Source organism: Nilaparvata lugens, chromosome 10, assembly GCF_014356525.2.
Source record: "Nilaparvata lugens isolate BPH chromosome 10, ASM1435652v1, whole genome shotgun sequence".
NCBI lineage: Eukaryota > Metazoa > Arthropoda > Insecta > Hemiptera > Delphacidae > Nilaparvata > Nilaparvata lugens.
This window is the reverse complement of record NC_052513.1, coordinates 12,576,069-12,590,268: the sequence shown is the minus strand read 5'-3', so window position 1 is coordinate 12,590,268 and position 14,200 is coordinate 12,576,069. Positions and strand designations below refer to the sequence as shown.

The following is a 14,200-nucleotide window of genomic DNA, read 5'->3' as shown; positions in this document are numbered from 1 at the left end:
TACCTCAAATTAATATTTCAATAATTGATGAATTGTTTTTTATTGAAAAAATTGATAGCTCAATATTTAAAACGATTTTATCAAATATTTTTTGATTGACAGAAGAATGTAATCAGCTGATTTTGTTTCAGTATTGCATAGTATGATTTTTTTTGAAACGTCAGTGCATCAGCGGTGTTCTGAATTTTACAACACCTTTTTGCGGTATGTTTTGAAATGTATAGCAGCTCTTTTATAGTTTTATTCTTCATTAAATTAGTTATTATATTAAACGTGCTCATTTTAGTAATATCAACTTAATATCCTCTTTGAAAAATACCTTATATCACTATTAATATTAATAACTAAAATTGCTAGCAAAATAGAATAACCTATAAATTAACACTAACGTGTAGTTTTATTTGCAAGTTCAAGTTGCAACAAGTTATCAAGTGTAACTTTCATTGTTCCACCTATTCTACCACATGTTTTTGTGATAAAATCAACTGGTAACTTAATTATTTTTAACAGTTAAGGTCCAGTTGATGTTGATTTGTGCTGGTGCTCAAGTAAATATTTGATTGATTTTGTGCTTATTTCGATAATGCTTGCTATCAGAAGAAGGCGTATGAATAGAATCAAACGTAAAGTAAGAGCTATCTTTCGAATGTTCAGTTACATAGCCTAACTTTAAGTAGCTTACTTTACCGCAACTAAAGTACCGGTACTTAACATATTACTTAATGAACCACAAATTAAATTATTCAGCATTCAAACACCTTGCTTAGAGAACTCAATTTGTACATCTAAATTCAAATCCCCGTCTATTCTTACTGGGACCAAAAACACACTATTTCGTGCATCTGAAACTAAGCAATTTCAAGCTAAGTCAAGTCTATCTTTTTTAATTACATTACCGTACGTTATCTGGCTCTACAGTCCTGTGCGGACTTTGGCCTCCTCAACATAATGACCGGAGGTCGCCGATTACATCGTTAAACTATATTGTCCTGAGTTTTCCTTTCTTTCTTGTTCCTATCATTCTCTTGTTTCTTGTTACTTTACTTTTATTTGTCCTCCTGAAAGTCTGATGGCTGAGGAGTTGTCATTATTCTTCTTCACGGCGGGTGATTTCCTCTGTGAGTAGGCTATGTCGTGTATGTTGAAATGTATGTTCTTTAACATAGTCTGATACTGCGTAGTAGGGTCTGGCCAATAGGTATGACTTCAGGCCCCTGGCAAATGCTGCTTCGTCATGTATGTCCTTGACGCTTGCTGCTTCGTCATGTCCTTCAGGTTACGTGGTAATAACTCCTCTGTAATTTTCCTCTGTTCTTGGTTTCAATCTGAAATCTCTTTTTTCTACCAACTTTAGCTCATGAAACTTTGTACACATCAATAAGTTGATGTCTATTACATTATAAATACTCAAACGCTCATTTACTGATAAAATACCTTATCATTTTGAGTAATAAATCTGAAAATAACATTATCTTTCTGAGGCGACTAGACCAATGAAAAATAAAATAGTGAACAGCCAGTTTCAAATGTTCACTCTATTTTCAAGTTTTTAAAAACTTATTATTTGGAGTAATAATTAGCTTGAATAAACTTATTATTACTGCAGTACTTTATCATAAATTGAGTAAACATCCAAAACTGATTGTTTTTCATTTTGTTATTTTATATTGAAAGTTTTTAAAAGGATAACATGGTATTTTTTCTCAACTAACAAATAAAAGGATAACATGGTATTTTTTCTCAACTAACAAATTAAGTAGTAAGGAAATAAGTTTTTATTCATGACCATTAATGATATTTCAATAAAGTTAAATACAAGGTGCGGCAGAACCGACTAAGCATTATTCCGATTGTCCATTAGTTGTGAAAGTGTTACAAATCTGCGCATGGTCTATTTTTGTTCATTAGTTTACTCCATTTGAGTGTTAACATGGTTTGGACTGGTGCTCATCCTGGTTTTGTCATATGCGCGTATGACGAAAACAGTAAATCTATAATTGCTACACAACGAGCAAAACAATCTGGTCCTGCTGGGTTTTGTAGTTGAAAAAAACTTTGTACACTAAGAACAGATACATAATGCTGACATGGTCTTGGTGAAATCTTTTAAACACCAGAAAATGCAAAGAGAATGAGAACAGAAGTCGAACATTCTACTCTACGACATTTAGTAGCATTGGGCATTTCAGTCCGCAGTTTGAGAAAGATTTTTTATTTTGATTTGAAGTACCGTCATTTTAAAATAACGATTGTTCAAGATTACGCTACTGCTCACAATAAAGCTCGAATTTCATAATTTCACAGCTCGAGTTTGAGAAAGTTGTGAGAGTAATGTTGGGTGGTATGAGCGGACACTAAATCTGAGAATTTGCGACTTTTTTCTTTGGGGATATCTGGAGAAGCCACTCTCACAATTTAGAAATGTTGAAATTATTGATGAATTTAATGAAAGCCGCGACATTTCGACAAGAACTGCATAAAACTTTAAAAAACATCTTCAACAATGTAATGATCCTAATGTGCGTCATCTTTAGGATATTATTTTTAAAACCTGATCAACATGAAATGGTTTATTTTATCGATTTAGAAAATAAAATAAATAATGGGCAGTTATTACTGTCCATAGTTTAATGTATATTTGTTCATTTATCTATTGTATTTATTTATAGATTTTTCAATTCTAGGCTCTATAGCCTATGTTAGTCGTGGGTTCGAATCCCACGTTCAAGAGAACAGTTGTTTGATCATATCAACACATTACTTTTTTTACTTATTTCTATATAAATTATTTTGACTATAAAACGAATAAGACATGTCACATACTAATACCGAGCCATGCTTGATTGTGTAGTGCCTTTGTGATTCAATAAACTCTATTCTATTCCATTCTATTCTATTACTCTCTCAACTAGAAACAGCTTTTGTGTGCATCATGTATTGATGAAGTGGTTTGTGTTTAACAGATGGATAAAGCGACAAAAACGTTTCGCACAGTGGCCAGGGTGCCTTCCCTGGCTTCGGCGCAAGTTCTGAGGGAGCCGAGCACCGATGAGGAAGTTGGACCAATCAGAGACAACCTGCTGGTGTCGTCGTTGTGGAGTCAGATCTGCCACGAGAGCAACAAGACTATTTGGTACCGCATGCAGCATATTGTCAATCCGACAACTCGCCAAGTGTCCAGCCTTATGCCACAGGATTGCTCATCTGAGTCAGTTTCTATTCATTCTTTTTTTAATCAATTAATTTATTCCACAAACAAACATAATACAAAATACGGTAACATAGAAAAAATATTTTTTTATTTGTGGATACAAGGATATAATTACTTTTTGTGTAGTTGAGAAGTTGATATTGTGGTAATTATTCATATTAAATAAAAAGACTAAGAAATTGTCAAAAACCACTGATTTATTGATAGTTACCATTGTATACTGACCATTTGTATAAACAGGTGTATTACACAGGGTGTTTTCCCCGATGTATTAAAAGTCTCCAAAGTTGTTCCCGTTCATAAGAAGGGCTCAAAAGAGGAACCTTCCAGTTATAGACCCATCCAAATAGTACCTGTCTTCTCCAAGGTTCTAGAGATTGTCATGTATATACAGGTGTATGAATACTTAGTAAATCTTGGGGTACTGTCTGAGCATCAATTTGGTTTTGTGAAGGGAAGATCCACCTCTGACGCCTTTGATGCACTAATAAAATTTGTAATTGAGTCTTTTGAAAACAGGTGCTTTGCTCAGGCTGCCTTCTGTGACCTGAGCAAGGCATTTGACTGCGTGAATCATGATATTTTGCTTGAAAAATTAGCTTATTATGGAGTCAGTGGAAGGAGCCTTAGTCTTTTTAGATCGTACCTTGGCGATCGCCAGCAAGTTGTTTGTGTAGGAAATGAGAGATCCGATCTTGCTAAAGTAAAGTACGGTGTCCCCCAAGGATCAATATTGGGACCACTCCTCTTTGTATTGATGATAAATGATCTTCCTCTCACAATCAACAGCAAGACTGTGTTGTATGCTGATGACACCACTTTTCTTAATTCTCATTCAGATGTACACACTTTACATAACATGACAGCCGATACCTTGGCGGAGGCTTCCAAGTGGTTCACAGCGAATGGCTTTAAACTAAACGAGGATAAAACTCAGCTTATGACATTTGGTCTCAGGGACTATACACACAACAATAACAATAGTTTAAAGTTTTTGGGCTTAATGTTTGATCACAGGTTGACCTGGGAACCCCACATAAATTTCGTTTCTGCTAGGTTATCTAGGGTTATCTATCTGTTAAGGCAGTTGAAGAATCTTGTACCAGAAAAATACCTCAGAAACTCATATTTTGCTTTTTTCCAAAGCATAATTTCATACGGAATTTTAGTATATGGAAACAGCTGTCACATCAATAAGGTCTTGCTTTTGCAGAAAAAGGCTATTAGAATATTGACCGGTGCAGGGTATCTAGATCACTGTCGACCTCTTTTCAAAAAAACAAAAATATTGACTGTCATAAACCTCTATATATTTCAAGTAATCATGCACACTAGAAAGAATCTCCATAGCTTGAATAAAAGATCCAATATTCATGCTTATAACACCAGGAAAAAAGACCTCATAGATATTCCATATCAACGTCTTGTCATAAGCATGAAACACTATGACAGCATAGGCTTGAGAATGTACAATAAGTTGCCATTGGATATCAAATGTTGTGAAAATATTGTTATTTTAAAAAAAATACTTTTTGAGTGGCTGGTTTTAAGACCTTTCTATTGTTTGACAGAGTTCTTCGATTCTACTTGATGTAATTTATTATACTTTGTGACTTTAAACTATTGCTTTGACTCTATTATTTTGTAATATTGTATTACTATGACTTTGTCAATTACCTATATTGGTCTACGACAATAAAATCTATTTATTATTTATTTATTATTTATTTATTTATTAGAAAAACCGGTTTCGATTGTTACAGTATTGTCAATCTCTGATAAACCAGGGATACAATGTTTATCAGGACAAGACTCTGTTTATCAGGGATACAATTACAAATCATATGAATATGATTGGGAACAAACAACAGGCTTGGCCCAAAACTAATGGTTAGAGAATATATTTGGCAATGATGTATTGTATGGAGTTCCTCAGGGATCCATACTAGGAGCACTATTATTTATAGTCTATATAAATGACTCACCTTCAAATGTTGATACCAAGGAGGGTTTCTTGTTGACCTGGGTTTAAAAATGAAAGCTAATACAGTACCATATTAGAGTTGGTTCATCTACTTGTAAATAGTACGAATATTGTGACTGATCATTGCTCAGCAAACACTTGATATAGACAAAATCTGTGATATTAGTTTTAGTAGTTGTAATAATAGATTACCAAGCAGTATTGAATCACTCAAGTTCCTAGGTATATGTATTGATAACAGACTGAATTGGTTGTCGCACGTAGAGTCTCTAAGTAAGAAACTATCTAAATCCTCTTATATGTTAAGAAGATTACGTGGAGCTGTTAATGTTGATGTTTTGTTAAATTTTAATAATGCTCAGATATTAAATAATTCGCATTATTGTCTTATGGAATCATTGTATGGGGCAATTGCAGTAGGTCCATTGAAATGTTTAGGTTTCAGAAAAGGGCAGTTAGAATAATGATGAATGAACAGCAAAGAACTCATTGTAGGCCTATTTTCAAAATGCTCAAACTGTTGACTCTGCCGTCCGTCCATGTGATGAGTCTGCTTCTCATTTACATCAGTATAAAAGGGAGTTGGCTACTAACACTGAAGTTCATAATCAACACGAGGCACAGAAATTACATAAGAACTGAATACCTGCAGTATTCACGATCTCAAGAAAGCTGGATTTTTACAGGAGTAAAATTTTAAAATTTCCTGCCATTATTTATTATAATACTATGAGTTTAAAAAAACTGTTCACAACACGAGATATGCAGCTACAGTTGGGATCAGAACTATCCAGCTGCCTAGATCCTTCTCAACAACAAATTGTTTTCTCTTATCCCAAGTAATATCGTAATTACAAGAGATTATTTCCGCAAAATAACATTTTTTTCAGCTACAAGTCTTGCAATTTTCAAAAAGTGATTGAAATATTGGTCGTTTGAAGTAAGTGAGGAGAAGTCTGTGGCTCCGGTCTTGGCGGGCGGCGGACTCACCTGACTGCAAAATTATCACTCAAAATTATTAGACTTCTATCAATAAAAGGAGAGTAGCATATAGGAATGGAAATAAGGATAAAGAGAGTGACATCTTACGGGAAACAGATTTTGATTATATAGAGGTCGCTTCTTACAACGTAGCTGGAATTGCAAACAAGATTGATAATGTAGCATTTTTGCTGTTTTTTGCTCAATTTTTTGAGAGAGAAAGAAATATTTTTGCTGTATGAAACGTTTTTACAATGTGAGAAGAAGTTTTATGAGTTTAAATGTAAGATGATAACTCACGATCTTGTTTGGGCTCCTGCAATCAGGACTGAGGTATTTGGTAGAGCAAATGGAGGCTATGCTCTACAGCTGTTCAACTGTTGCTTGTTTACCTGTAACCATGGTAATCTACTGACTTGGATTTCGATCTCAAAATTGCGTTTTATCTGGCGGGCTTTTTGAATTGAAAAGATTGAATGAATCCTTACATATCCTGACTCAGGGGTTTCCTTCTCCGCTTTTGTCTTGATTGCCCTCTTGACGCTCCCTTATCCTTTTCCTTACATATATTTTATTCCTAATAGCACTGACTTCATCTTTATAATGTCTTTGAATAGAGTGATGCGTACCAGAGCTAGTCGAAATAATCAGATTCAAGGAATGGACGAAGAGATTGATAGTTTGAGAGAGGGCCTCATTAACCAAGAAGTAATTGACATTGCGATTGATCTACATGCAACTCTAGTTGAAATTTGTAATAAATTCTCCAACGAAGCAGTTATAGATTTTATTCCCATAATCACATCACTTTTAAATAACTATGACGCCTCATTGAAGGTCAATTCCGATCTGAAAAATATACTGAACGACGTGAATTTTGAAAATGAGTCCTTAATGGGAAAGTTGAAAATGGAGAGAGAAACAAGAACTCTGATAGTCGAAGATTCATTGACTAATGAGAAGCAGGCTGAGAGTGAGATTTGTGCTTCGAAGTTGAAAATCAAGGATTTGGAGGAAGCACTTCACACATTACAATTGGAGTTAGCTTCAAAGGATGAAATAATAAAATTATTAGAAAAAGAGTCCGAAAGAATTTCATCAATGTTCAATGACGAAGAAATTAATTTTCAGCAAAATTCTATTGGAGTTGGAGATTTTATCACGCCTAGAAATACTGTTAAGATTAGAAAAAATCTTACTAGAGAGATTAATGCTATTGAGATTGAAAACAGATTTTCGGTGCTTTCTTCAAACTAGTCATCACCTCTGATTCCACACAGAATACAAGTAGAGGCTCAGGTTCACCGATTCTCTACTCAAACTGATCCCACTGAGACTCATCATTACAAGCGCCGTAAGATGGTTACCTCCAAAAAGAAACGGAGAGTTACTATTTTAGCGGATAGCCATGGGAAACTGCTTAGTAATTATATGAACGACCTGAGGGAGGAGTTTGAAGTTTTAGTTTGTTCTAAACCAGGTGCAAAGCTGAAGCACGTTATCCAGGATGGTCTTGGCTTAGTCAAGGATTTCACAGAAAATGATTGTGTTATCATATTGGCGGGGACAAATGACCTACATCGTGATGAACCCTTCCAGTTGACTTTGGATCAAGGAATGAGATGTCTTACTGAGGTTGTTTTGAGGACCAATGTCCTGGTTTGCGGTGTGCCCTACAGACATGATTATCCTTTTCTTAATGATAATATTTGCTATGCCAACTCCTACTTATCAAGAGCGGTGGAAGGATATACAGGGAGTCTCAGCATCCACTATAAGGATATCAACAAGTTCCTGGGTAGATCTCATTTTACAAGGCACGGTCTTCACCTTGGTCGGCGAGGGAAACGAATTCTGGGCAACCACCTGGCAGGATATGTGAGAGACTTTGTTGGAGATGGTCATGCATCCTTAAGTACTGAAGTGACAGTGAAGGAAGCTAATTCCTGCGTGATCAGTTCTCCTATCATACAACCCCATCCTGCTGTGCCCCTTCCATCATCCAAGAGGACGCCGGTTCACATTTCAATCGATGACCAACCTGTACAGAATGAACTTCCAGTTGATTCTATTACCGTGGACAATCCTCTTGTCGCTCTCAATTCTCCGATTACTGATAATTTAAACTATTAGCTTTTGACAAAGATAATTCCTCTGCTGAAAATTTACGACTCAGGGATGAATTTCAAAACTATTCTATTGACAGGGTGCCTGATACTGGTGTGGTTGTGGATTGTCAAACATTTGAATCACCGTGTGAAAATGGCTTCAACAATGATTTTAGCAAAGACAAACTTAATTGCTTATTTTGGAATATTCAGGGTATGTGTAAAAAATTTGATTATCTAGCCTTAATTTGCAAAAAATACAATATCAATATACTTACAGTTGCTGAGCATTGGATAAAGGATACAGATTTGGAATTCACTTATCTGCCAGGCTTTAAAACTGCCTCGGTTTTTTGCCGAGTAAATCAGTCTAGGGGTGGTGCAGCTATTTTTGTTACTGATCATTTGGAATTCAGGGAACTTGAACATATCAAAGTCATGTCAATTGAAATGGTATGTGAAATTTCAGCAGTAGAAATTATTAGGGACAAAATTATAATCTTGTCTGTCTATAGACCATATAATAGAAATATTAATTATTTTAAAAACTTTTTATCTTGTCTTTATAATGTGTTGAGTTCAGTGTTTAAAAATGGATACAATCTAGTCATATGTGGTGATTTTATGTGAATTTTATTGGTAACGATTATTTTAAAAAAGATTTATTGAATTTATTTGAATGTTTCGGATTAGATATGACTGTAAAGGGTATTACTAGACCTGGTCTGGATGGCATTTCTGATGGAACTTGTATAGATAATATTTTGACTGATGTCCACAATAGTGTATGGACTTCTGAGATAATTCATATGCTTTTATCTGATCATGACGCTGTATTTTTGAGATTTAATTTTATCAACAGGTATGGTAGAAGTACCAATAGTATTGTTAATAGGACTAAGTTTAGGTTAATCAGTGATGATAACGTAAGAGTTTTTCATGGTCATTTGAATTCCATTAACTGGATTGACGTTTACTCTATAATAGATATTAAGGATAGATATAGAAAATTTTTTGAATTATTCATGGGGGCTGTAAATGGTGCGTTCCAATTAAAAAATGTACGTTCCCACAAAGTCAAGCCAAATAACGAGTGGTATAATGACAATCTTAAAAAATTAAAAGTTAAATGTGATGGGCTGTATCATTTATATAAAACTTACAGAACACCAGAAATTCTCACCACATATAAAGAGGCTAGAAAATCATACAGGATAGTAACTAAAAAGACAAGAATTGAATATCATAATAAAATCATAAGTAGATCCACCAATAAGAATAAAACAGTGTGGAGAATTGTTAATGGTCTCACCGGCAGTGCTAATAATGCGGCCAGATCCCAGACTCCTGTTGATGTCACTTCTGATGAATTCAATGACTTTTTTGTAGATTCTGTTTCTCTGATAAGCAGAGATATACCTGTCAGTATTAATGATTCAACTTTCTATTTTAGCAAATTGCAACAGCCTAGTGTACATTTTTCATTTAAGCCTGTAACTGTAGATAAAGTATTTGACACTATTTTAAAATTGAGTAATAGTAAGTGTCTGGATATTTATGGTTTGAATGCTTTAATCTTGAAAATAGCAGCTGTTAATATATGTGAAGTGTTGGCATACTTGTTCAATGAATGTGTTGTTGCTACTGGCACTTATCCAGAGGAGCTAAAAAATGTTAAAGTTTTACCTCTTCATAAGAAGGGATCAAGGAAAGAGAAAGGTAATTTCAGACCGATTGCTATTGTTCCTGTATTTTCAAAGGTATTTGAGACTCTAATGTATGAACAAATGTCAATCTATTTTGAGTCCAACAACATTTTCTCTGAAAAACAATTTGGTTTCCGGTCTGGAAGAAGTACTAATGATCCCATACTTAATGTGGTTAGTGGTGTAATTAGCAACCTAGAGAGTGGTGATTCTGTTGGTCTAAGGTCATACGATTTTTCCAAAGCCTTTGATACTGTGCAGCACAAGATTTTAGGTGACAAACTAAATTTTTATGGTTTTACTCGAAGTGCAGTTCAACTTGTATTGTCCTATTTAAGTAGCAGGAATCAATTTGTTTACAAAGATGGCGTCCTGTCCAATGGTAGACTAGTTGATTACGGCGTGCCTCAAGGCTCTATCTTAGGACCCATTCTATTTAATATTTATATAAATGATTTGCCAATAAATATGGATAGCAATAGTAAAGATGGGTACCTATTTGCAGATGATTTTGGCTTAAAAATAAATTGCCCCTCTAAGCATGATCTTGAAAGTGAGAGGAATCAAAGTTATTTGGTTCTAAAAGATTGGTGTGCAGCAAATAATCTTTCTCTCAATGATAGTAAAACCGCTGACATTAACTTTGCATTCAGAAAGGTTAAGGGTGAGACTCCATTGAAGTTTTTAGGTGTTTTTATTGACCCTTGTCTGTCGTGGGATGCACACATTGACTATTTATCAGGTAGGATGGCTAAAGGATTGTTTATGTTACGGAGACTATGTGTAACTATGGATGTGTCTGTACTAGTGAATATTTACTATGAACACATTCAGAGTCTCCTTTCTTACGGAATAATGCTTTGGGCAAACAGTGTAAACGCCAAATCAATTTTTGTTCTTCAAAAGAAAGCAATAAGAATAATATGCAAGCTACCATATAATGCACATTGTAGACCTTATTTCATTCACTTAGGTATCCTGACGTTGCCGTCGTTATATGTCTTAAAAATATTATGTTATGTACGAGGCAATTTGAATAAGTATGATTCTAATAGCTTCCATAGTTTAAATACAAGAAATAGACACAAACTTAGAATTCCATTGTACAGTCACACTAAATCACAAAGAAACTGGCACTTCACATCTATCAAATTATATAACTCCACACCTGACCACTTGAAGGAACTCACATGCACACAATTTAAAAAAGTATTGAAAGCAGTGTTAATTGATGAATGTTTGTACACCGTACATGACTATTTTAGAATAGATTGGAATCGTTTTATGTGATTCATGTGTTATTTTATTGTTCTGATACTGACTGATCTTAGTGTTTTTGTGTTTGTTTTGACTTACTTTAGTGTTAAAAAATTGACGAAGTCCATGTATTCATGTGAATATCTTATGACCAATAAAATTCTATTCTATTCTATTCTATTCTATTCTATGTATACGGAATTAAGAAGCAGGGCAACTGTATGTACTAAGCTAGTTTCCGAAAAATTACAGGGTACGATATAATAGAATTGAATATAGAGGCACAAAAATTGTGTATTATTCCAGCCTACATAAATTTTATTGCAATAGGTGGATGGAGGATTTTGCAAGTCTATCAAGCCTGCTGACTGAATTGATTGAGTGCGACATTATGCTAATGGGTGACCTCAATGGGAGAATCAGTGACAAACAAATTGACTCTGTTTTGAATCCAAATGGAAAGCGTCTATTGTCTATGTTTGATGATTTTGGGCTGATTGTTTTGAATGGCAGGTCGCAGAATGATGAGGAAGGAGAGCTGACTTATGTTGGAGCGAGAGGTTCATCTGTGATTGACTATTACGCGGTCTCGGTCAATGCTCTTCCTGCAGTCCAGTCCTTTGTGGTTAGCCCGGAAATATTTTCAGACCATCTTCCAATTGTATCCACAATTAGATGCACACATGCAGAAAAGGAGGAGAGCTGTGTGATACCAATAAGAATGAAGCTGCAATGGAGGCCAGAGAGAGAAGTCATAAATCGGAATACACTTGAATTAAGAGTAAACAATAGAGAACAATGGCTTGATGCAATAGAAGATTTAAGGTATTTGATTGACATGATATATGAATGTGCCCCCTCCATCTCACTTCAATCAACAAATTGAAATAGACAGAAAACAACAATGGTTCGATTATGAATGTAAAAGGGCAAGAGAAGAAGTATTAGGACTGCTTAAGACTTACAGGAGAACTAATTCAGAGGTTGTGCGAGAGAGATATTTAGCAAGAAACAAAGAATTTAAACAACTTTGCTTGAATAAGAAGAGGAACTTTTGGCTCGATTTATCTGAGAGATTTAGAACAGTTTGAGAGTCTGGGCAGTTTTGGAGGCTTGTTCGATATTTCAAAAGGAGAAAATTCAGTGCAGGGACGAACATTTCATTGGAAGACTGGGTACAACATTTTGAGCACTTACTAAATCCTCAGATAGCAGCAGCGAAAATGCTGAGCCTAAGATAATGGATGATATTCTTGATGCCCCAATTATGACACATGATGTGAAGAGAATTTTGGCAAAAGTTAAGCATGATAAGGCTCCAGGAGAAGACAGAATTGCTTATGAGTTGTATAAATATGCTCCACAAAACTTCCATGAGAAACTGGCCGATTGCTTCAACAGAGTTTTTGAATCCGCACATACGCCCGAAAATTTCAAACAGTCAATCATTTATCCAATATTCAAGAAAGGCAATGTGAACGAAACAACTAATTACAGGGAATATCATTTGTGAACTCCATAGGTAAGCTATATGCGGGGATTATGCTGGATAAGCTGGAAAAATGGATTCACCACCATAAGATTCTACGAGAATTCCAAGCAGGCTTCAGAAAGTCCTATTCAACAATTGACAATATTTTCAATATTATGAGCATTGTCCACATCCAACTAAATACAAAGGGACAGAAAGTTTATACATTCTTCGTAGATTTCTCATCCGCATTCGATAGAATAGACAGACATTCTCTTTTGTATAAGCTTTCTGAGATTGGTGTGTCATCAAAAATTTTGAATGCGCTAAGAGATTTATATAATGGATCATCTGCTAGAGTATGGGGAAGTCAGGGACTCTCAAGAGATTTTGAAACAACCACAGGTGTAAAGCAAGGATGCCTATTGAGCCCGATTCTATTTGCATTGTTTATTAATGATTTAGAAGATTGCCTTGATGGAGGAATAAAGATAAAGAATGTATGTATCAAACTCCTGGCATATGCTGACGATATAGTGATGCTTGCTCCGGATAGGATAGGTCTGAAGAGAATGATAGCAAACCTTGAAGCATATTGTGTAAAATGGAACTTGCAGGTGAATCTGGCCAAGTCAAAAATAATTATTTTCAGAAAAGGTGGTAGGATAGGAAGACATGATGTGTGGAGATACAATAATGAAGTGATTGAGGTAGTGAACAACTACAAATATCTGGGAATTGACCTGTCATCCAAGTTATCTCTTGCTAGTCACTTCAAAGAAAGATCATCTTCGGCAAAAATCACCCTGAACATGTTTCATCGGCTGCTGTCACAAAACAATATATCATTCAAGGCTAAATGCAATGTGTTTGATGCGGTAACTAGGTCCACTCTGTGTTATGGAGCTCAAGTGTGGGGTGCAAGGTACTCTTTTTTCTTCATTAAAAGAGTATTCAGCCTCCCTGTGTGGGCACCAGACTCCACCCTACTCTTGGAAACTGGATATCTACCACTATTCTTGTATACTGTTAAATTGCATGTGAAATACATGAGAAGGTGCATGAAACTACCCATTGCCAGATATCCCAGATTATTGTTGGAGGAGATCACAAGAATAGGGACTTTTGTTGTCAATGACTGGGATGTGCTTGAAAGGCAGCACGGCATCAATGCCGCGGAAATACTCTCTCAGAATGTCTCTATCAGCAGCTTATTGACGAGGATGAAGGAGAGATTCATAATGGACAGCAAGATAAAGCGGCTAAGAAGTGAGCGCACCTCCCTTTACTGCGAGCTAGAGCTAGAAGGCACCGGTTACATCAGTGAGCAGGAAGACTTGGCACTAATCAAATGGCTCTTCAAGGCGCGAACAGAGCTGATCCAGTTGAACAGATACACGTTCAATCAGCCAGTGAAGCTGTGCTCCCTGTGCAACTGGAAGGAAGAAGAGGATGTGATGCATTTCGTCGCCAGATGCCCCA

The 14,200-nt window shown here is 35.5% G+C and overlaps 1 protein-coding gene across 9 annotated transcripts in view; it reads left to right on the top strand.

The window, feature by feature from the left end:
* Positions 1-14,200, top strand: part of LOC111047695 (acylamino-acid-releasing enzyme) — a 33,952-nt gene that overhangs the window by 5,184 nt on the left and 14,568 nt on the right. For 4 of the 9 annotated variants that reach the window (XM_039436345.1, XM_039436343.1, XM_039436340.1 and 1 more), the window contains exons 1-2: positions 255-628; positions 2,964-3,208. In XM_039436345.1, the coding sequence (XP_039292279.1) occupies positions 584-628; positions 2,964-3,208 (290 nt within the window). In that variant the 5' untranslated portion in view covers positions 255-583. Of the gene's footprint in view, positions 1-141; positions 205-254; positions 629-2,963; positions 3,209-14,200 lie in introns of those variants that run through there. The other 5 variants (XM_039436348.1, XM_039436344.1, XM_039436346.1 and 2 more) reach the window with 5 other exon arrangements.